Source organism: Equus quagga, chromosome 20 (assembly GCF_021613505.1).
Source record: "Equus quagga isolate Etosha38 chromosome 20, UCLA_HA_Equagga_1.0, whole genome shotgun sequence".
Taxonomy (NCBI): Eukaryota; Metazoa; Chordata; class Mammalia; order Perissodactyla; family Equidae; genus Equus; species Equus quagga.
The window spans coordinates 8,336,497-8,358,663 of NC_060286.1; the positions used below are offsets into that span (position 1 = coordinate 8,336,497).

General features: G+C 43.0%; 1 protein-coding gene across 8 annotated transcripts in view; it reads left to right on the forward strand.

The window, feature by feature from the left end:
• The window catches only part of SYT16 (synaptotagmin 16), a 175,641-nt gene that overhangs the window by 128,147 nt on the left and 25,327 nt on the right, over nt 1–22,167 (forward strand). For 7 of the 8 annotated variants that reach the window (XM_046647718.1, XM_046647723.1, XM_046647719.1 and 4 more), the window contains 4 exons: nt 5,225–5,437; nt 10,762–11,021; nt 16,335–16,775; nt 19,643–19,832. In XM_046647718.1, coding sequence (XP_046503674.1) covers nt 5,225–5,437; nt 10,762–11,021; nt 16,335–16,775; nt 19,643–19,832 — 1,104 coding nt within the window. The remainder of the gene's footprint in view (nt 1–5,224; nt 5,438–10,761; nt 11,022–16,334; nt 16,776–19,642; nt 19,833–22,167) is intronic. The other variant, XM_046647725.1, reaches the window with a different exon arrangement.

A 22,167-nucleotide genomic window follows, 5' to 3' on the forward strand; every position in this document is an offset into this window, starting at 1 on the left:
CCACCTAATTGCTTCTTTGTGAGTGGGAGGGAATTAATGAGCTTGGAGCTGTGCTGATCATTTATAAATTCTTTCTCCATCTGTAAGACAGCAGCAGACAGGCTTAAGAAATCCTCTCTTTGCATCACCAGTTGGTGGTTTTGTTGCCTTGAAAGAAACAACAAAATGAGCAGGTGTTGGGTACTGCCCACATCCAGACAGCATTGCCAATTCTTACATAGCGTTTCACCTCCAAGCTTGGGAAAAAAGGATAATGAGGTAACGAAGGTGATACAATCCACATTGTTAGCTTAATCTTTTCCTGTCCCAGCCCTTCTTTCTTCCACTTTTCTCCTAAAACAACCCTGATGATGAGTTTTCAAGTCAGACCCTGCAAGAACAGGCGCATTCTTTCCTTGCATGTAAGTATAAGGCTTCATAAACGGGTTTCCACACAGGGCACTGCCATAATGGGGAATAATAATAATGATAGTTAACGTTTTTTGAGCATATCATATAAAAGGCATGCACTAAGTGTTTTTATATAGTTTATCTCCTTTATTCCTCTCAACAACTGTAGGAAGTAAGGAATATCAAAATAAGAACACTGAAGTTCAGAAAGATTGAGGAACTTGCTTAGGTATCAAACCAGCAAGTAGAATATCCCAGATTCAAACTCAGGCAGCTTGACTCCAGATTCTGCGCTCTTAACCACTATAGCCTTGACTAATGTTACACCTGACAGCAGACCCCGCCTTCTTGTCTCTTAGATGTGGAAGATGAAGATGGCATTTCCTCTGCCTCTCCTTACTTAACCTAGAAAAAAATTCATTAAAAATTAGAGGGAGGGACATCCTGACTCCATTGTAGTAGGGACTCAACATTGATGGGTCTACAGACAGCCCTGCCTGTCAAAGGTGTGAACTTCCTACCCATGCATGAAGCCCATGGTAGCACCTCAATAGTGTGTGGACCCAGGGTGCAGCTGGGTGGGCATTCGTCAGAAAGAGTCCAGAAGAGTCTAACTTCTCTTTGGTGGTGGATATTTAGGTGATTTCTAGATCTGTGTTCTCTGATTGAGTGAGAGGAACAGTCTCAGCTTCAAGATGTATGCACACCACTGGTAACTATGCAACTGTTTTTCTGTTATATTAGCAAGCTAATTGGATGAAAGAGTGAAGATTTTAGCAAAAATTCCCACTGTGCTATTTCCCAGATACTTACCTTGAAAGGGGTTTGAACTTGGTATTTATTTGGTGTGTCAGAAAGTAGTATCTTATCTCTGAAATAAGTGCCACGAGTTAAATGAGACTTTATGATTTTCAAAGATTTAAGTTGATTGAAATCCAGATCAGCTATATAGTTGTCGACATAGACTCATTCCAAGGCAAATAGCTGGGATCTTTCAAAAAGGTGAGTCAAAATTTGAATTTGAAAAAATAACCCATTGGCTAGAGAGCTTGCAAAACAATGTGGCAAAACCTTGGGCACTGGGGACCTGCATTTGGTCCTCCCTGGGTATAACCAGGGGCAGGTCACTTTGCTTCTGTGGGCTTTGGTTTCTCTTTGTGAAAATGAGGGAATAGATGGATGCTCATGAAAATCCTTTCAAGCCCAACCTATGTGATTTTTGTCTTCTTAGTGATAAGACACAATAGTGTAGATTTCAACTAGGATTTAGGCAGTTTTTTCTTTGAGGCAACAGATGGTAGAGGGAGCATAACATGGTCATTAACAAGACTGACTTTCGAGCAAGATAGCCTGGGTTTGAATATTGGTTCTACTGTTTATTAAGTGTTATGACTGTGGCAAATTACTAACCTCACTGTGCCTCAGTTTCTTCATCCATAGAATGGGGATAATAAAGTCCCTTTTTCATTAGATTATTGTGAGGAGTAAATATGTTAACCTATGTAAAGTTCTAGAACAGTTCTTGGCACATGATGAGTGCTGTTCGTGGGACTGCTTTTATTATTGTAATAGCACCACTGTTTCTGTTGCTGCTTCTATTACTGCTCGGCGGTTTTTAGGAGGGGTGGCAGGTTTCCTTTTTAGATGGATAATTTCCTGAGATCCTTGGGGAGTGAGGCTTAGAATATCAAGTGCAGTTGTGTTTATAATTCCACGAGGAGCAATAGGCCAGTTACACTGCAGCCTGCCTGTATGCATTCACTCCCACAGGGACTGACTGTTCTTGCCACTGCTCTGCCCTTCTCACAAGGAAGCAACCTCCTGGCGGATTTCAGGGTGGAAGTGGCAAAGCCCCTTCTCACCTCACTCTGAAAAGTAAGCTAGGTGTGGCTCTAGTGTCCCGATGCAGTGATGTCTGATGATACGCACAGTGGCTAAGGACATAGATTCATGTTCAAGTCCTAGCTTTGTTGCTTTGCTAACTTTGTTGCATAGGACAAGTTACTTATCATCTCTGTGTCTCTGTTTCCTATCTTTACAATGGGAAGAACAATAATAATCCCTTCTTTATGGTGTTGCTGTGATGATTAACTGAGATAATATATACAAAATCTCAAGAAGGTGTTTGACATATAGTATATGTTTGGTAAATGAGAAATATTATAATTGCTTTTCTGATTATCATAGCAAATGAGGAGAATCTTTGGTCTATGGATAATCAGTGACTCATGGGAGAAAAAAATCAAGGACCACATACTGATAAATTAATGAATTCTACTTACTGATTTTATACATGAGGAAATGTCCATGGTGTAACTCACTTAATTTGCAACTGATGACTTATGACTGTTTAAATTTTAAATAACTAGCCTAGTATTACAAATGGAATGGACTCTCAGAATTGGAAAGAGCTCCAACAGATGCCTAATCCACTCACCCCTCCCGTGCGTGTATCCCTCTGCCTCTTCCCTGGTGCTTAGCTGGTCCTGCATTGTAAAGGTGGAGAGTTTCGTTTTGCTCCTGTTGGTCTCTAGATCTCTCCCATGTGTGATGGTCCATCCTACACCAGAGTGCTGTGTCCAGCATGTTGGGACACGAGGAGACTGCCCATTGTGATGGTTTTCTATTGGGACAGTCTTGGCGTATTAGTGGAAAATGCGGTCTCTTCTGACGCTTAGCCTTTCAGGCCCCCCCCCACAGTGCTGGTCACAGTCAATAGAATTGAGTGAGCTGACTCGGATGTGTTCTTGCGTTCTTGGATCAGCTGCCCCATAAAGGAGAAACAGATCAAATGTTGATGCCTGTGAGCAGGAAGTCTGGAGTCGGGGAATTAAATCTAGAAAAGACCTGGGAAATGCTCCAGATGTTAGAAATGATCCACAAATGATGAAACGGGGCCAGAGAGGTTAAGAGACTTGGCCACCAGGACTCAGTATGCGGAGTGAGAGTTCTCTCCCCCACCTCTCTCTGGTTCTCCAGCATGGTGACCACACATGTGGCCTCTCAAGACAGGCTGCTTTGATTCAGATTTTGATTCTACCCCTGACTGGCCCTGTGGTCTTCAGCCAATTCTCTCTGCCTCGATTTTCTTACAGGGAAAATGGGAACAATAATAGGGGTTTTGTGTGGATCAAATGAGATCATATGTGGTAGGCACTTAGGACAGTTCCTGGCACATAAAAAGCACTCAGTAAGTGTTTGTTATTATTACTGATCTTCCAGAGAACCTCAGGAATATCAACTTTTAATACAGAGAATAAATGTTTTGACCAGGCTAGTGTTTAAAGTGTTTTCTCTCACTTAAAATATGGCTTTTTATTTCTTCTTAGCTTCTGGTTCAGAAGTGACCTTCAGAGCCCACCTGTGAGTGAGCAGCCATATTCTTCCCTGGGATCACTGTGTGACTTTTGGTGGAAGGAGGAAATCGTTAAAAAATAATTCCCCATTATTTATTATTTCCGATTCACATTCAGCAAATATGTGCAGAGTAGTCTGCCCCATGCCTGGCACAGAGATAGACCTGTGGGACACAAAGGTGGGTGGTCGGGTGTGCCCCTCCCCGTCGTGGTGTGTACAGGGTAGGTGTAGTGGTTGGCAATAAATAGGTAATTCTGCCACAGCGCTGGAGGGAGCACTGACGGGGCAGGATAGAGAGCTATTTACAATACCTGGAAGGGGCCCTGAGTCTCATTTAAGGTGTCGAGGAAGGGCTTTCTAGAAGAAATGATTCAGCTGAGACCTGAATGATGAGCTGGATTCTTGCCCAGTCTAGGTGGGGGCTGGGGAAGAGGATTCCAGGCATGGGGAATCGTGTGTGAGTGTCTGTGCGGGGTGCTTTGGCTTGGGAGAAAATACTGGTTGTTCACCAATTTATTGAACATGTAACAAGTATTTATTAAGCTCTTACTATGCAGCAGGCATGGTTTTACATAATGGGGAGACATCAGTTCACAAAACTGGTGATGTCTAGTTTCATGGAAGTTATGGGAGAGAAGAGAGAAATAAAGATGATAGGTGCTGTGAAGAGAGCTGCTTAAGGTGGGGCATTGGGAGTGTTTAGGGTGAAGTGAAAGTCCAGCTGAGACCTGAATGGGGAGAGGAGCCAGCCACGTAAACACTCACCCAGAGGAGGGAGCCTTCCCGGCAGCAGGAATGACAAAGGCAGAGAACTCCAAGGCAGGAAGGATCTGGAGAAACTGAGAGGACCGGTGTGGGGGATGTGGGGAAAGTGGCACAAACAATTCAAAGGTGTTTGGATTGGGTTGTTAGTGCTGAGAAAGGCTCAGAACATTTCTAGTATAAACTAGTGTTTTGTTTTTAAACCAGACACACAGTATGGGTGTCTCTTTTGAAAACCAGGAAGCTTTTGTTAAATCTCAATTGCAAATATCTCTTTTCTGAAGTGGGGCTTGGCTCCATGTGTTCCAATAAATGAGCTGAGGTAAAGTGCATATTTTCTGTCATTGCTGACTAGAACTGCACATGAGGCACGTGCCCATGCAATGGTCCTGTTCCCGGGTAGGAGCACGTGTCAGCAACCTAACGCATCAGTGGGGCTGCTGGCTCAACAAAAGGGCCCGTTACGTTGATTACAGGTGTCCCAAAGGTTTCTCCTGGGTTCTAGCCATATATTTCTAATTTCTCTCATGAGCCTTCTCTTCCTGTTTTATTCCTTTGGACTCAAATTTGTGCTTCAAATGTACTTTAAGTTCTTTCTATCCCATTTGGGCCTGCTTTACCCAGACCAATCGTCCACATTCTTTGTTTTCCTGGAATATCATCTCGGTGCTCTTTTGGGTCCCTCAGGAGACTCATGGCTCTTGTTTGCTCCCAGTTGACAGCTTTGGAGATGATGGAGAGCCGTGCACATCTTCTGACAGTGACGAGGAGGTGATCAAACAATTTGAGATTTCCGTGTCGCGGTCCCAGAGTTTCCGTTCAGGAGCATCTGAGAAAGGAAAGCAGACAAGATTTGAGCAGAAACCCAAATTCAGCTGCTTGCTTTCTACCCACGAAGAGGATGGCACAGAAGTGTCTGCTTGTGGAGGTATTCTTTGCAACAAACCCTTCCTTTATCCAGACCAGGGATGGCCAATGGTAAGAGTGTTCATGAGTTACCTCACTGCGCTTGCATCTGAGAGTCCAGAGAGGAAGAGAACATGAGGAGGACCCAGGGCTCAGACAGGGCAGAAGGGCTGCTCCTAACCTCACAGGGGGGCCATCATGCAGGGGACAAGGAGGGGGAAGGATCAGAAGTGCCCAGGTCTTGACCCCTGATTTGTGGGACCCCTTCCTTCTTGTAGGTTACTGCTTTGTACATTTTGAACAGTGACTAGAATGGTATTTATCAAGCTTTTAAAAATCTTATCCTCTTCTGATATGTACAAAAATTTCACCTACCTGTCTTCTGACATTGAGATGCTGTGCCCTTTTCCCCCAATTGGAGTCGTGGAGTCTATTTTCCATGTATCTGAATAGCCTCAGAAGATTTTTGAAGGTTTTCTTTTAATAGCTTGTATTATGAAAACAATAGGTATGTTTTATCTTCCAAATAAAAATAGGTACTACGATAATATTGAATAACCTTTTTCAAACAACACATGCCCTGCATGCTCTCCCTCGTTCCCTGTAGTTTCTCTACCATCCCTCACATGAGAATTACTGGGCAAGGGCAAGGTCATATGCCATCCTCTAGCATCTTCATACTAAGTTCACCTGTCACCAAGGGGAGGAAGATACTTAGAGGGAGGGTCAGCACAGCTTGGGACGGTGGATAGGTGTTGTTGAGAGTCCTCCTCCCTCTCTGCCATTTACACAAGATGACCTGCAAAAAGAATAGTACAATATGTCTTAATGCTTTCCAGAGTGAAGGTCAGGCATCTCCCTGACTCCTTGATGCCCAGAACCCTGAGGAGGCACAGGACATTGGACCAGGGAAGGGTCTGTGAATTATATTTGGTAAAAACCTAGAGAAAATGTCACACCATCCACCTTGGTGACCTGATCTAAATGATCTGGGTTCTCTAATCTTTCCCTTCCTTTTGGGCATGTGATCGGTCAATGGGGGCATAGTTGTACATCTTCCATGTTTTTCATTACTTGGCAGAGGAAAGAGAAAAAGGAGAGTTCAAAATTGAGAGAAGATAACAGAGAAGAAATTCTGACTTGACCATGTGGATAAGGCAGGCAAAAAAAGAACAAAGGAAAAAAAAGAGAGTTGACATAAAAGAACTCTATTTTTGAACAGGAATATAATAATTTACTATCCATCATGTAATTTTACTTATTGATATGGGTCAACATAACATAGTTTATTGCTGTTCTTTTTAGCCCAAAGTAAGCCAAGCAATAAATGCCTTGTGTAACAAAAGCGTGATAACAGCAGCTACTGACCCTCTGTCATCTCACACCCTCTTCCCTCTCAGCTCTCCAGTGCTATGTCCCAGTATTCCTTTCTCTTCATTGAGAGGGCGAATGTGAGCTCATGAAAGTCAATAGCCGTTGACTGCCTAGGAGTAGCTCATTTAATTCTACAGCTAATGGCCCCTTTCCCAGAAGCCCAAGTGTCCAGTTTCTGATTTATACAAATGGCTGATGTCTGAGAGTTGTGACTACTGCTCTAACCTTTACCATTCCTAGAATTAGCAACAACTTCTGTCATAAATGGTGATTCTGAATTTTTTTGGGAGATGGTGATAGAAAAGGTAAATTTTTCTCTCCTGGAGGGAGGAAAAAGTCTACTACAGTGAACAAATTACCTGTAGATTTTGTAGAAAGTCAGGAGTTTCATAGGAATGAATAACTGCATGCTACATTTTAGGTTGTCAAATGCCACGGAAATGTTAATGTAATTTTTATTGCATGATTTTTTTCTGTGTCATTTCTTTTCGTTCATTGTTAGATCAGTGAATTTGTTTCAGCAATGAAGAATAATGAAGAGATTAAGCATGCACCCCAGAGAGGAATTTTCTTTTGCTTGTTCTCTATTTAGCTGTTTTTCACTCTACCTTAAACATGATTTTCTAAGATAAAATTTAATTGTAGACAATTCTTCCACCTTAAAAATGTATTTAAAATGTTGGACCAGTGGAATTAAAGATCCAAATCCAAGTAAAATCTGACCATAAATGAGTTACTGTAGGTTGTCTCGTGTTTCATCATACGTGAGATCGTTCATTCTAGATGGCATGGTGAGATTATTAGAACTCAGGCCATGCTCTCTTCATAGTCCAGGAAAGCTCTCTCTTGCCCCACATATCTGACTTAGTGTTATTGTGCATTAATTGTCCTGTATTCTCGATAACGTCAAAGAGGGTTCGGGCTAAGTGATCTGGATCAGAGACTGGGCATCAGGTCTCTGGTGTGAAAGGTGGGCTGCAGAATAATAGTCCACTTACTGAGGCTTTTATTTTGGTTTTGTTTTTGAGCAAAGCCTTATTTTTGCTTGTGAAATATTTTGTTCTTAGGGTGTTTCATAAAAGCTAGATGTTGCCTTCCTGGTGTCGTTTAAAACAGCTCAATTACTCCCAGATTCTGTGCTCAGTTTTGTTTGGGATGGTCTATCAATCAGGATTTTAAATATGTCAAGGTGATGTCAGGGTGATACGTATATAAAGAGATTTATTGCAAAGAATTGGCTTATGCAGTTGTGGGGGCTGGCTAGGAAACAGATACGCAGCTCTGAAATCCATAGGGTAGGCTGAAACTCTCAGATCTGAGTGGAAGCTGCTGAGAATAGGTGAAATTTTCTCTTCTCCAGAGGTGCCTCCGTTCTTTTCTTAACGCCTTGGAATTGACTGATGATGTAGGATAATCTTTACTTAGCCAACTGCTGAAGGGCTTTAATCATGTCTACAAAATACCTTCACAGCAACATCTAAATTAGCATCTGATTGAATAATTTGGGTCCTGTAGGCTAGCCAAGTTGACACATAAAACTGACCATCATAGTCGGTAAGCAAAAATATTTGTATATGGTTGTTGGTGGGGAGGGGTTTGGGAGAGTAAAAGAAAGTGATTGGATAGTGGAGTTACACTCCATCAAAGTGGGATGTGGACTAAACGTGTTTAAGATTCCCTCTACTGAAATGAATGTAGTTGATGAGACATAATCATGCCCTATGATTTCTAGGAAGCCAGAGTATGTTTCTCTGACAGCAGGCCATTACTTTTCCATCTGTGTTTAAGGCGACATGACCTTCTTTAATCTAAAGCATGGAAAGACCGCTTTACATAATGGTGACTCACCTTTCCCTTGCCTCCTCCTTGCAGCTTGACTTGTTCCCCAGATTTGTTTTTCTAATTCATCCCTTGCTTGTCTGTCAAGGAAAATGGTTTGTTACGTTAATATAGTTCTTATGTTTTTCAGTCATGAATAGCTTTTCAAAGCTTAATGTAGCTTTTGAATATCCCCTTATTACCGATCTAGGTATTACCACTGTAGGAGTTAAAGTCATGAGACAATTTTATGGGGGTAATTTCTTGGCAAAGTTAGATTTTGTGCTGAAATCCTGCTGGGTGCTACACGCATTGATGGATGACCCACTGTTTAATAGGACATTTTAGTGTTCATGTATGTGAGGAATGGATGTGCTAATTAGAGCCTTAGAAGAAAATTCTGCTTTATGTTGTAGGGTTTTGCATGTGGAATATCTCTGTTCTTTTGTTTTCTGTGGCCTTTTTTTGGTTTGTTTGCCAAATAACTGAAACTGTGAATGTGAAAATTTTGTGGTGCCCTGTGAAAGTGTTTCCAAGGGGCCTGAACTAAATTATAAAGAATAACAAGACAGATAGGGGAGTTTCTCAGTGGCTTGCCATGGTTTTGCAAAATCCCAAATCAAGAGTCTGAAGTTGTGCCCTGAGGACCAAGTCTGCCTGAAGATGTTTTTATGTGGTCTGTAGAGGGTGAGAATATGTTTTTAAGTTGGCATGCTTACTATAGGTGGGTCATATACTGTCTGGTAAACCACTGTCACCGCCACTCCGTATTGCTGCACACCTGGCTGCTTCAGGTATTTGTTACCTGCCTAGGCTTCAAAGTTCTTTGAAGGCTTAGGGAAACCCACTGGTGGATAACGACTGTGCGGTAGATTTATGTGGCTTAGTGCCAGGGGCTTATGCTCTAGCCAAGGCTTTAAGACTAATGGTGGAAACAATTGCTAACAGACAGTGTGTAAATAAGAGCTGAATTTATGATATATACTTTGTCTTCCCACTCACTCGTCTGGTCTATATCTCTAATTTTCTCTCATCCTGGGATGGGGGCTACTAGAGGAAACTGGAGGCCAAAGAGATAAGACATCCTTAACTACTTTTTAGATATGGGAGGCAAGTTAGGGTGAAAGCGATTGCTTAGGGAGACCTTGTCAGTTTTTTTGTAGAATCTAAGGGTAACCTAGACATGGAAGGAGAGGCGGGGATGAACAGGGCGAGGGAGTACTGACACAGAAGGAGAGAGTAGAACAACACTAAGGTCGGAAAAAACACTGTGTCTGAAGAAGTCAGGGAAGATTCAGGAGTTGTCGGGGCTTCGGATGCACAGGAAGGAAAGGACAGGAGGCAGGGTTGGAGGACGACTGTGAGCAGAAATACACAACTAACATTTTCATGAGCCAGTGAGATCACGTGTGACAGTGAGTTGGGAGTAAACAGTATAAAATGGGATTTGCTGGGTTGGATCAGGCCAGTTTGGGCCAGACAGGTAAGCAAGGCTAATGTTTGTGGAAGACCTACTGGCTGCCAAGTGGATATTATTTCATGTGTCCACAATGACTTTCTAATGGCTTTATCATCATTTTATAGAAAAAGAAAACATGGTTCAGACAGTTCAAATGTTCTCATTCTTAAGACAGAGCTAGGATTTAAATCCAGATCATCTGAATCCAAGTCCAGTGTTCCTTCCTCAGATCAAGCAGAGAACGTTTTACTTGAGAGAACCACTGAAGCTTTTTGAGCAGAGGGTAATATGGTGGACGTGGAAGAGAGAGGAAGAAGGGTAAAGTCAGGAGACCATGTGAACTCCACAGTAGATTGTTGTTCTTGCTTTCTAGATCCGTCCCCAAAGTCTCATGGTCATTAGCTCCAACAAAAGCTAATGTATTTATTTTATCCTTCTAGCATAAATACACATCCTTTACACTTATATTATTAGAAAGTATTAAACCTTCTTCTACCCCACATAATGAACTAATGGTCTTTTTGATTATATGGACCAAGTTTATCCACTGTATGGATAGAGTTATGTTTCTGCAAGTATTATTTGGTGAATTTTGTTTTTGAGGTCTTGATTGGTGTAGTTGCTACTGCTCAATTTCTCTGGGGAAAAAGGTGTAAAATAATACATTTAAAATAATTTCCTTATTGCAAATTTAGATTTGGATGGAACCAGCCAACAGAATTATTCTGAGGATCTGTCTCATGGTGAAGATGACCCCACTGCTGTCCACTCACAGTCATTCCTGGGTGAGGTGGGGGATACCAGGCACCATGGTGCATCTCCCCAAGAGACCAATGAGGTTCACAGCCTCCAGCACCGGTCCACAGAGGGCAGCTTGGAGATAGAGACAGCGTTCAATAACCGGGGATTTGAAGATTCCTATGCCACCGACAGCTCTTCCATGTGGAGTCCAGAGGCAAGTCATTTGTTTTTCATTCTTTCGTTGCTTGAGTGCTGTGTGCCCTCTGGCTCGTTCTTGCTCTCTCTCCCCTCTCCCTTCCCTCCTCTCCCATCTCTCAAGAAAAAATTTCTCTGAAAAGGAAGCGTTGCCTTGAAAAACAAAGACCTAAAGAGCCTTTATTTGAAATAAATTTTTGTTCATATGACCAAGGCCCAGCCCATATATGTATCAATAAAAGAATCATAAATAAATTTCTATCAAAATAGAAAAAAAAAAAAGAGAAGAAGAAGCGTGGCAGAATGGACCCAGCAACAAACAGGCTTCTTTTTTATCTATGTTTTTAGTTCTTTAGAGAGACTGGTTTATTTCATTCATGGTTTCAATTAAGTGGAATCTATTTTTATTTACCCAAAATCTTAAGTTATGATTGAGTATGAGAATTATTTGAAAATTAAACTAAAATACAATGGCCCTTCAAATGAAATTATACAAGATTTTATGATGAGGATCTTGCAGTATGAGTATATTTGTTGGCTTTGAATGAATTGAAGATCCAGGAGTTGGCATTAGTCTATAATGACCCTCTGGCCATTGACTTTCCATTTTGGAATAAATCTCTAACAAAATATGCTTCTTCTAAATTTCTTTGGCAATTAAAACTTGCTCCAGAATATGCCTAACCACACAGCAGTATGACTAGAGGTGATGATGATAGAAACTACCATTTATCAAGCAATTATGATGTGCCAGTCTCTGTGATAAGGATTTTACAAACATTATTTTATCTTCTAGGCATTCATGGCTATTCTTTATTAGCTAGATCCCTCCTATTATGATTCTATGACATTAGGAGATATTAAGTAGTAGCGTCTATACCTACTTTGAAATTCATTTTGATGAAATAAATCATATAAGTATACAAAACTTTAATATAATTTGTGGGGCTAGGGGAAGGCAAAGGGTGAGTGAATTTTGTTAGCATCAGTCTGACTGAGAAAATAAACAGGATGAATCTCTTCTTATGACCTGGACTATCATACACACCAAATGCTCATCAAGGAGAATAAAAAAATCACAGAAAGTCATGTTCCAAAGCTTTACTGCTAAGACACTGGGCGTGTAGAGAGAGCATAAGGAGGTGTGCACGTGTGCACACATGCCCTTGTGTTGGTGTTACTGCTGAGGACCAGAGGTGGTCACTCAGATCTGTGATCTGTGGCTTGTTAATGTGGCCCTTCATATAGAGACACCCAAGGCTATTAACCTTCTAAGTTTGGTAAAGAAATTCTGCTTCCTTGTCAGTTTACTGCCAAGAGTCATATCAAATCCCACACAATAACATTTAACATTTAAAAATATTCTTTTTTGGCTTTCTCACCACACAAACAAAACAGAACTGTTTCCCTGCCTGTTGATACTCTGTCTCCTTGATAACTCTACCATTAGGCTGAGAATTGCTTTCTCTAGGTAGCCTCCCATTTGCCGGCCTCATGGAGCTTTAATAGAAGACTTTGTGTTGAGGGCACTAAATGTTCTCAGACTCCAAAAATACCCAGACATCTCTATGTGCTCCATTCAGCCTCCTATCTATTTTGAGACAAAAACTGTAATTTGGTGCTCCTACAGTAGAACCTCAAATGCAGCTCAGAGGCAGCTCCTGTAACTGCCTGCTTTGCAGCCTTAGCTTGCCTTAAAGAATTGATTTGTTTGCCTCTTAGCTGTATTAAGGACCCTGTCTTCCCCTGCGTATCTGGCACTAGGAACATATTGTAGGTCTGTTTACTTAGGACCACACAGATGACATCAACACTATCTGACTAAAACAGAGAGGCTTTCAATTGATGGAAAAATCTGTAAACCTGCATGAGTTTTGACAATGTGGTGCAAGTATTTTCATCTTAAAGAAAAACCTGGGATATTAGAGCTAAAGGAATCATTTATTTGGCCTCAGAAGGAAACCAGTCACGCAGTGTGACTACCTGTTAGGCTGATGGATTTTCAAGCGCTGCTCTTCTCTGCTGGAAAAAGCCATCGACGTTTTCCTGCTGACCCAGAGCTTGGCAGGGAAGACAACGGGAGTGTGGCTGGCGATTTTGAGCACACAGGGAGGCAGGTGTCCCACTTTTCATCTCTGCTTTCCACTGATTAACTGGTTGGCCTTGAGAAGTTAATTAAAATCTGCCAAATGGGGATAAAAATGAAGAGATTTTTACCTTGCAGGAAGGTCAGATGGATTAGCGGTATTAACAGTACCCACATGAGGAGCGCCTTTAGTTGCCTGGTGATAGGTAAAGTGTGTTGAAATAATTAATTGCTATGAAAATACCAGCCTTCACAAATCTTTGTCTCAGATCAACCCAGGAAGGGGCTGCAAAGTCCAGTTTTCAGGGGCCGCAGCTTCGATCGTCCCCCTCCAGAGCCTGGCCGACATCTGGAGCTGTGTCCTATTCAAGGTTCTCAGGGCAGTTATTTCAGAGCTCTCCCGAGGACTCTACCACTGACCTGCAGGTGGAATGAGCATTGATCTGAATAGATAGCCTGATAGATAAGTGGAGAGAGACTTCTTAACTAGGAGATTTTTACCTTGGCATTGAAGTTGATGACAAACTGGGAACTGTTAACTAACAGAACAGGGGCCTAAAAGGATGTGAAATTCAAAGTAGCGTGTGTTTCCAACTCCCGTTTCCCATCTTACTCCCTCTTCATCTTACACAGCTACTATATATATAAATAGCTATGGTGAAAAGTCTGGGGGAGAGGAAGGGAGATATCATGGTTCAACATAAGGTTTGGGATTTTGAGCATTAATACTGGTAAATCCTGGATAATCCTGGCTGGGCATATGATGTTGGGGGCAGGGAGTGAGTTATTTAGCCTTTCTAAGCCTTAGTTTCCTCTCCTATAAAATGAAAATATTAAAACCTACCTCGTTAGGTTAACATGAATATTAAAAAGATAATGTTTCGTAGCTGGATTTCCCAAAAAACAGAGGCTACTTTGTTAGGACGTGCAATCCCAAGAAGAAGAGTGAGGGGCAAGAGGGGTGAGGCAGGGAAGAAGAGAGAGCCAGTATGAGAACGTGTGATTGAGTTGGCCACCCTGTGTGACTCAAGGCTTCATCTTGTGGGACTGTACTCTAGGAAGTCATATAAACCAATCTCAGGACACCTGCCCAAGGCGGGAAAAGTGTCCTACCTTGGGCATTAAACCCACACACACTCTGGACTTTATGTACATGATGTACATGAGTGCTGAGCAGGATTCTGTAACTTTCCAAGACTTGACATCAACAGAGGGGCTTGTGGTGGGAGCTGAGAATTCCATTGCATGGGCAAGAGGTAAGACTTTGTTGGGCTGTGCCAGGCTGAAGCCACTTTGAACCCAGACAGGCTGTGCCTGTAGGGGAAGATGGAATAAGAGGTGAGGCCAAGAAGGTCTGAAGTGCATAAGAGTGGGCTTTTACAGTCTATAAAGGGTTTAGTATGGTAAACCCTTTGGTTTAAGCCCTGGCGTGAAGGAGGGCTTAGTGGATGTTAGCTATTATTACTTATGGTTCAGCAAGCAATGTAGAGATGATCAAGAGTGGGCTAAAATAGGTGGGAGTCTTAACAGAAGACTGTGACTTGATTTTTGAGTTGGTCTAACTCCTTGGAGACTTGCTTCTAATATTATATCTACACTAGTCAGTTGTATTCAGAAGTCTCTATAGCAACCACTTTTATCACTTGAAACTAAGTACCTCTGAATAGAAACACTCACACATGAATGCATGCTCAGGGGAGAGGATATAAGAAGCTTCCCTTATTTTGCAAGAAGCCTAAATTTTCTTGGTAGACTTAAGTGAATCTTAAAAGAGAGTGTGTTTATAAGATGCCTACTATGGGTCAAATCCTTTAGTTTTCACAACAACTCTATTAATGTTGGTGTCATCCCTGTTTTACTGTTGAGGAAACAGAAAGTAGAGAGGATCAAATAACTTGCCTGATGTCACAGAAGTAGTAAGTGGTAGACCTGGGGCTCCCAAGGATGTCTGGTTCCAGACAGCCATCCACTTTCACCTGAACTCTGTGGGAAAGCTTTGTTGATGAATGTGCATTTTTGAGGTGTCTTATTTTTTTTTTAAATATAGAGGTCTTTGAGTTAGCAAAGCCTGGTATTTAATTATGTAAATAAGAACTGATTCTGATTTATAGTAAGAATCAGACCAAGTTTAGTTATGGGTGAGAGTCGTGCTTTCAGAAGAAAAATCAAATTATACAGATATTGTTTACAGTTTGTTGAAGGGTGGTTCATTAGAGTAATGCAGTTCAGCTCAGCTTTCTCAGTGAGGTCATCAGGTCTGACTAGCTACAGGTGAATTGCTGCCGAAGGGTGATATTTCATAATAAGGGGGTTCGTGCTTGAAAACAGGTAGCGCCAGTCCAGTAATGAGAATAGATATTTATGGAATCTGGTCTAAGCCAGGTATTTTTCACATATATTAAAACCCCACAATGACACTCTACCAAGTAGGCATCTTAATGCTCGTTTTTCAGCTAGCATACGAAGAAGATGGTGTATTTGGTCAGGGTCAAAAAGCTAGTCAGTGGTAGAGTTATGATTTCAACCCGGGTGTTCTGTCTCCAGTCCAGTGTTGCTGTTTGCTAAATGGCTGCCGGGGATGCCCTCCTAAACCCTTGCTACTCAAGCATGATTTGAGGTCACCTATGACATCCTTCTCACTTTCTGAGAAATGCGGAACCTCAGGCCTCACCCCAGTCCTACTGAATCAGGGTCCGCAGATAATTCAAGTCCATGTGAATGTTTGAGAAGCTCTGCCCCAAACTTCTCCTCCATGTAGATTGAAAATCTGCTGAAGGATCACCTCTCTGTGACCCCGATTAGGACCCTTGTCTGTAGAAGGTCATGGCCCGTAGAGCACAGGCCCACGCTCAGCCATTTCTCCTGGGGACTCAAGGAAGAGTTATCTCTCAGCAGTTGTGTAGTTGACTAATTTCATACCTAGCATCTCAGTTGGTTTCAATGATAGTGGTCATTTGTGCTTTTTGAGATGCAGTGTATATGAAAACACTTTGCAAAATATAAAAGCTTTGTTCACTCATTCCAAAAGCATTCATGAAGGCTCTCCATATGCCAGGTACTGTACTCTCAAAGAATTCACAATCTAAAGGAGAGACAGACCAGAAAACAGACTTTTCTAATGTACAGGGATATGCGCTAGTAGTCAACAAGGGCGTGGTTCTGAAGGAGCACAGACGGACACCATCTCTCCAAATGTAATTGGGCATTAACGTTTCTTTTCCAAATCTTTTCCTCTGTCTGCAACAGGAACAGGATGGGACCAATTTTCAGGCACCATCTGGGGTCCCAGAGCCCATCTCAAAATGTGGTGACCTAGATGTCATCTTTGAATATAGAGCTGCCAGCCAGAAGCTCACAGTGACCGTTGTGAGAGCACAGGACCTCCCGGATAAGGACCGAAGTGGTGTCAACTCCTGGCAAGTTCACGTAGTGCTGCTGCCCAGTAAGAAACAGAGGGGCAGGACAAGCATACAGCGAGGCCCCAACCCTGTCTTCAAGGAGAAGGTCACCTTCACCAGGCTGGAGTCCAGAGATGTGCCTACCTGTGCTGTCCGCTTCCGCCTGTACGCTGCCCGCAAGATGACCCGTGAGAGGATGATGGGAGAGAAGCTGTTCTATCTCAGCCACCTGCACCCAGAAGGGGAAATGAAAATGACTCTGGTTCTGGAGCCAAGAAGTAATATCAGTGTGAGTATGTGGAGTGGTGTTGCTAATGACTTGGTGTGTTTGAGGTCCTGGAATTGTTAGCTCTTGATTTAGTACATTCAGCCTGTGAATTCAAACACCTTAATGTAATTTTCCATTTGGCTCTCTTCATCCTTATAAGCCATGATTTGCACTTCATGGTACAATGGGTTTTTTGTGCTCATAGTCTCTATAACCTGATGGATGAATTCCTCATCCATTTTAGGAAATGACAGCAGCATTGTGGTGGCGGGCATGGAAAAACAAGGAGAGGTGGCTTGTCCTTCTGGTTAGCTGATAAGTGGTCTGAACACCCATCCCCCTTCTCTGCCCCCAATATGCATTAAGATGAATCTCTGAGAAGGGGCTTTCAAGGTGAAGTCCTTAACAAGTGTGTCTGAGTCAGCTGCAACAGCAGCGCTGAACTCCAGCTGCTTCTAAGACCTTCTATGACCAGGCTTCTTCCACATGTCCCGTCCCCTGCATCCCTCAGGGTTTTAAGGAAAGGCAGCACAGCTTATGTGTCTACGAGATGGGCAACCCACTGTTGCTGTGGGTTATATGTCATGAGTGTGAGGGTCTCCTTTTAAAAACCAGGTTTAAAGATCAGGTAGCTATCTTGGGCTATTGGGCCAATCAGTCACCCATTCAAAAATGTTTACTGAGTACCTACTAGATGTCAGGCACATATGGGCAAAGGAGATGCAGGAAGGAATGAGATGGATGATGCTTCTGTCCCTGGAAGCTTTCAGGCTGGTGAGGGAGGGTGACAGTGACCAAGGTAGGCAAGGAAAGAGAGTGACGGACGCTTCTGTTGTTTAGGAAGGTCAGAGAAAGTTTCTTTGAGGTAGTGATAAAACACAGCACTCAGGGAATCAGGGCAGCGAGACTGGTGGAGGACAAGGATTTCAGACAGCGAAGGGGCACCCACAGGCGTCAGCAGGTGGAAGGAGCCTGTCGTGTCTGAGGAAGAGGAGAGGAGGCAGGAAGGCCAGAGTGCAGTGATGGGAGAGCCAGCCACTTACATGTTCAATTCCTCAAAATTAGTATCTCCACACTTGAACTCCTGATGTCTGCCTCCCTAAATCCACCCCACCTGCAGTCTTCCTATCTTGGCTAAAGGCATTTTCATCCTTTCAGTTGCTCAGGTCAAAAATCGTAGAAGTCATTTGTGATTTCTCTCCTTTCTACTTGAAATCCTCTTGGCTCTATCTTCAGAATACAACCTGAACCTGACCACCGGATTACTGCAATGGCCTCTACATGGTCTCCTGGCTTCTGCCTTTGCCCCCTACAGACTAGTCCCAACATGGGGGCCAGAAGGAGCCTTTTAATCCATAAGCCAGATCATGTCTCATCTCTGCACAAATCCCTCTTTATTCTTAAGCTCTGAGTAGGTATATCTGAAATCCTGGACAACAGAAGCCGCAGGAGGTCGGAAGGAATCCTGCACTGTAGAGCATGGGGACAGAGATGGTCATACCCCTATTTCTCTGTGCCAGGCACTGTGCTGTGTGCTGGGGGCACAGAGTTGAGTGGGGGAAACAAGAAAGAACTTTGGAGGTAAAAATGCTTCTATTCACCAGTTATTTGTTGAGCATGTTTATGTGCCAGACATTGGGCTCTGCACTGTGGACTGCGAGATTTATAAGGATTCAGATTTTGATGGAAGAGATGAGCTGTGCGGTGATGGGTGCCACAGTAGACGCTACTATAGAAACCCAGAGGAAGGGGTGATCCTCACCTCAAACTAAGAAAATACTTCATTATTGGATTATCATCATCTAGACAGCAGGGGCTATAGGGCACCAAAAGCACCAGCCCTATGGTTTACCAACTGTGTTCCATGAAAACCCAGGGCTTGACAGAGATGCCTATGACTTGGTAAACGTGATATTTTCCTACAGATGTGAAGAATTTTTAATTCCTTTTAATGTGTTTATTTGTTGGAGTTTTGGATAAGTTTTAGGAAATGATTTCAGATGTTGAGAAGAAAGGTTTGAGCAAAGTCCAATGCCCTTATTCCTGGTGGGGGAAGGGGTGGCTCCAGGAGGCTATTGGCCTGCCTCCACGGGGCCCATTCCTGCTCCTGCTTCCCAAGTGAGTCAGCGTCCTGATCTGCTTTGCTCTCCTCGTCCCTATGTGTCTGGTCACGAAGGTGAGTGCCTTGGAGAAGCGTGCACGTGAATAAACTTAACAAAATGTGGGCTCTCTCCTGGGTTTGTCTGGTGCCTACAAAGTCTCTGAGATCCTCAGTCCATGGGTCAGCTTCGTTATCAAACAGCTGTAAAAGTGCTCATTTTCAGTGTAATTCACTTCCTTACGAGGAAACATGCTGCTTCTGGCACGTTCCTGACGACCTTAAGAAGTAGCCCCAGGGGCCAAATGTTCTACGCAGTGGTAGACGTCTCTCATTTCTTTTCTAGTGAAGAGAAAATGCCTCCTGTGTTGCTCTATTGATCAAGAAGCTGCAGAGAACAGAAACAAAACACATGCCTGGAGTAGATGGGTTCCACAGAAATGTTCGAGCACAGGTCACACTGGAGGGAATTTTGGTCTATATTAAATGTATTACTAGCTCTGCATCTATCTTAGATTTATGCTAGAAATAACACTCTTTGTCCGTTTTGTCTTTAGAGAGGAAATATTGAATGGAGACGCTCTTGAAACAAATATGTCAGCTAATAGTGCAGGGGATCTCATCCACGCCTGTGCGCCCTGGGCCCATTATCATTCACACCGAGTGCGCCGTTAGTAATCTTTGGCAGCCATTGAGATTGGCTACAATTTCACCACACATAGCATGGGCCTTCTGCAGAGGGCCGAGTGCAGCGTGGGCCAATGGACTCTTTGTTGTTCTTCCCCTCCAGAGTGGAGAGTCTCTGCTCAGCCCATCTGCAGTTTCTCAAAGTGATAGTGCTTCATCCACGCAGTCGCTGTCTCATGGAGGGGCGCCAGAGCTGCTGGTGGGGCTGTCCTATAATGCCACAACGGGCCGATTATCTGTGGAAATGATCAAAGGCAGCCATTTCCGAAACCTCGCTGTTAACAGAGCACCAGGTGAGTGCACGGCTGTTCCCCCAGCTCTCGTCCTTCCAGGGCCAGGTAGAAGGCTGTGTCTGCTTTCATCTTAATTCTGTAATTCTTACAATAAGAATGGGCTTGGTATGGCTTAGAGAAGTTTTTACAAAATGATACCTCTGGACTTTTTTATTGCCTTTCTGTTTAACTAGATTGAAGTCTTCATTTAGATGCAACTTGACATGAAATAGGCTGGCCTCTATGTATATATCATTTAAGGGAAAAGAATGATGTCTTTTCAGCAACATAATGTGTATGGGCAATTTAAATCTGCTAAAAGGTCCAGGGTCTTCAGATACCTTTGAAGAGACAAGCTCAAGCTTTGGGGTGGGGCAGATCTGGCTTTGCTCTGATTCTGTGTAATTTACCTCTCTTTTCTGAAGCTCAGTAGACTCATCTGAAACAAAGGGATATTAACAGTGCCCCTCTCATGAAGTTGTTTTGGGGTTTAAATAAAATGATTTATGGAAACCATTTAGCACAGTGCTTAATGCATAGTGAGCATTCAAGAAACGTTAGTGATTATGGTGTTGACGGAGGAGGAGGTGGAGGAGGAAGATCTGGGCCTGACTCACCAGGGGGCGCTACCACTTCTGAGATCACCACTAGAAAGAGGGGCTCAAAACATCCTCCCAGAGCTGCAGTCCAGGCTTCAGGAAGCCAGAATAAAAAAGCTGCTGCTCCCTGTACCTCTCAATACCCAGGAAGACAGAGATTGGACAGTGGAATGATGCTACAAAAAAATTAGCTCACCCTTAATGATCTTGCTTGTGAGCAAAAACAGCTTAAAAGGGGACAAGAAGATGGTTTTTGCCTCAGTTAGCTCTGCATTCTGGATCTCATCAAAGTACATCTCTCAGAGGAACCTACTTTGTATCTAGAATGCTAGCTGCAAGAGAGTCTGAGAAATGTTGAATTTCCAGCCTTTCAAGTACAGGAAGGTAAACTAGAAGAGGGTAGAGTGGAGGGTAAGTGAGCCTGTTCACCACAGGCACCAAAGTCTTATTGAAATGAGGGTGAGGCCAGTAACGGTGTGGTAGGCTGCAAGAGTCAAGGGACTCTGGCCTCACATGTTAGCATCAGGTGAAGAGCCAGCAGAGCTGGGAGAAAAAGGTCACTTCCTCCAATCAAATCTGGGCTCTCACTCTTCTTAGCCTTTAACTGTGCTGCAGCCCACAAAGTCTCTGTTCCAGGGTACCTTGTCAACCAGTCTGTATTACAGCCATTAGAGCAGCTTAGTAAGGAAAGCTCAGCACTCTTGATAACAGAATAGCCAGGGTGCATAAGCCATGTTCTGTGCTGGTGCTCAGAGCCAGGTGAGAGCTATTTAAAATGCATGCCAGGTGCTGATTATTAATTGCACGGTTAGAGTCTCTTTGCAAGATACAGCTTTGTTTTTTAAAATAGCTCTGAATTTACTAAAGATCTTGATTAAAGCTTTTCCTTCAGAGCTTTTGCTGGTCTCTTCCCCTGTCTTCCTGAGATTTGGTGAGATCTAAACAGTTTGGGGGGAAGACCATGGTAGAGGGGCAGAGAATGATGGGGAGGTGTATCACACAGTCATGGCTTATCCTGGGCCATGCTGGAAAGCCTGAAGTGTGTGCAGGGTGGCACCAGACAATACAGGGGAGAAGGACAGCATGGTGGCTAAGAAAGCATCAGCTGGAGGCCAACAGACTAAGGTGTGCCTTCAGGCTCTGCCACTTACTAGCTGTGAGTTATTGAACTTCTCTGAATCTCAGTTTCCTCATCTGTAAAATTGGATTATAATAATATACTTTCCAGGTAGGGATACTGCATATAAAGCTGTGATGTTGAGGATGGTACTATTGTATTTTCATACATTTATGTATGAAAGGAAATATGCCCAAGAGGAAATTCTTGTAACAAGCCTTTAAAACTGAATAGGAAAAAAAGATAAGTCCTAATTTAGAAATTGATTTTATTCCAAAAGTTTAAGTCAGTTTGGCATTTACTACATGATTTTTCATAGACATAGTGTTGCAATTTAACTTAAAATGTAACTGACATGCTGTATCTTTGCAACCGAAGTAATAGAAGATGATGTTGCTGTGATGCTAGTAATTAAAACAGAAACCCAATAGTGAAGACAAAAGGTTTTTGTTTAGGTAGAATGCTGGTACTTGAGGAAAAGCCAGTTTAATTAGGAGGGCTGAGAAAGTAGAAGGTGCCTTTGTGGAGATTCTGAAAGGGCCCTCTGGGTGCTTCCAAGGGCGTCAGACGTTGACGGCATTGGTTCCTCATTATGTCTCCCTTCGTGACGCTGCTAGCGCTACTTTGGCAGTCATGAGGC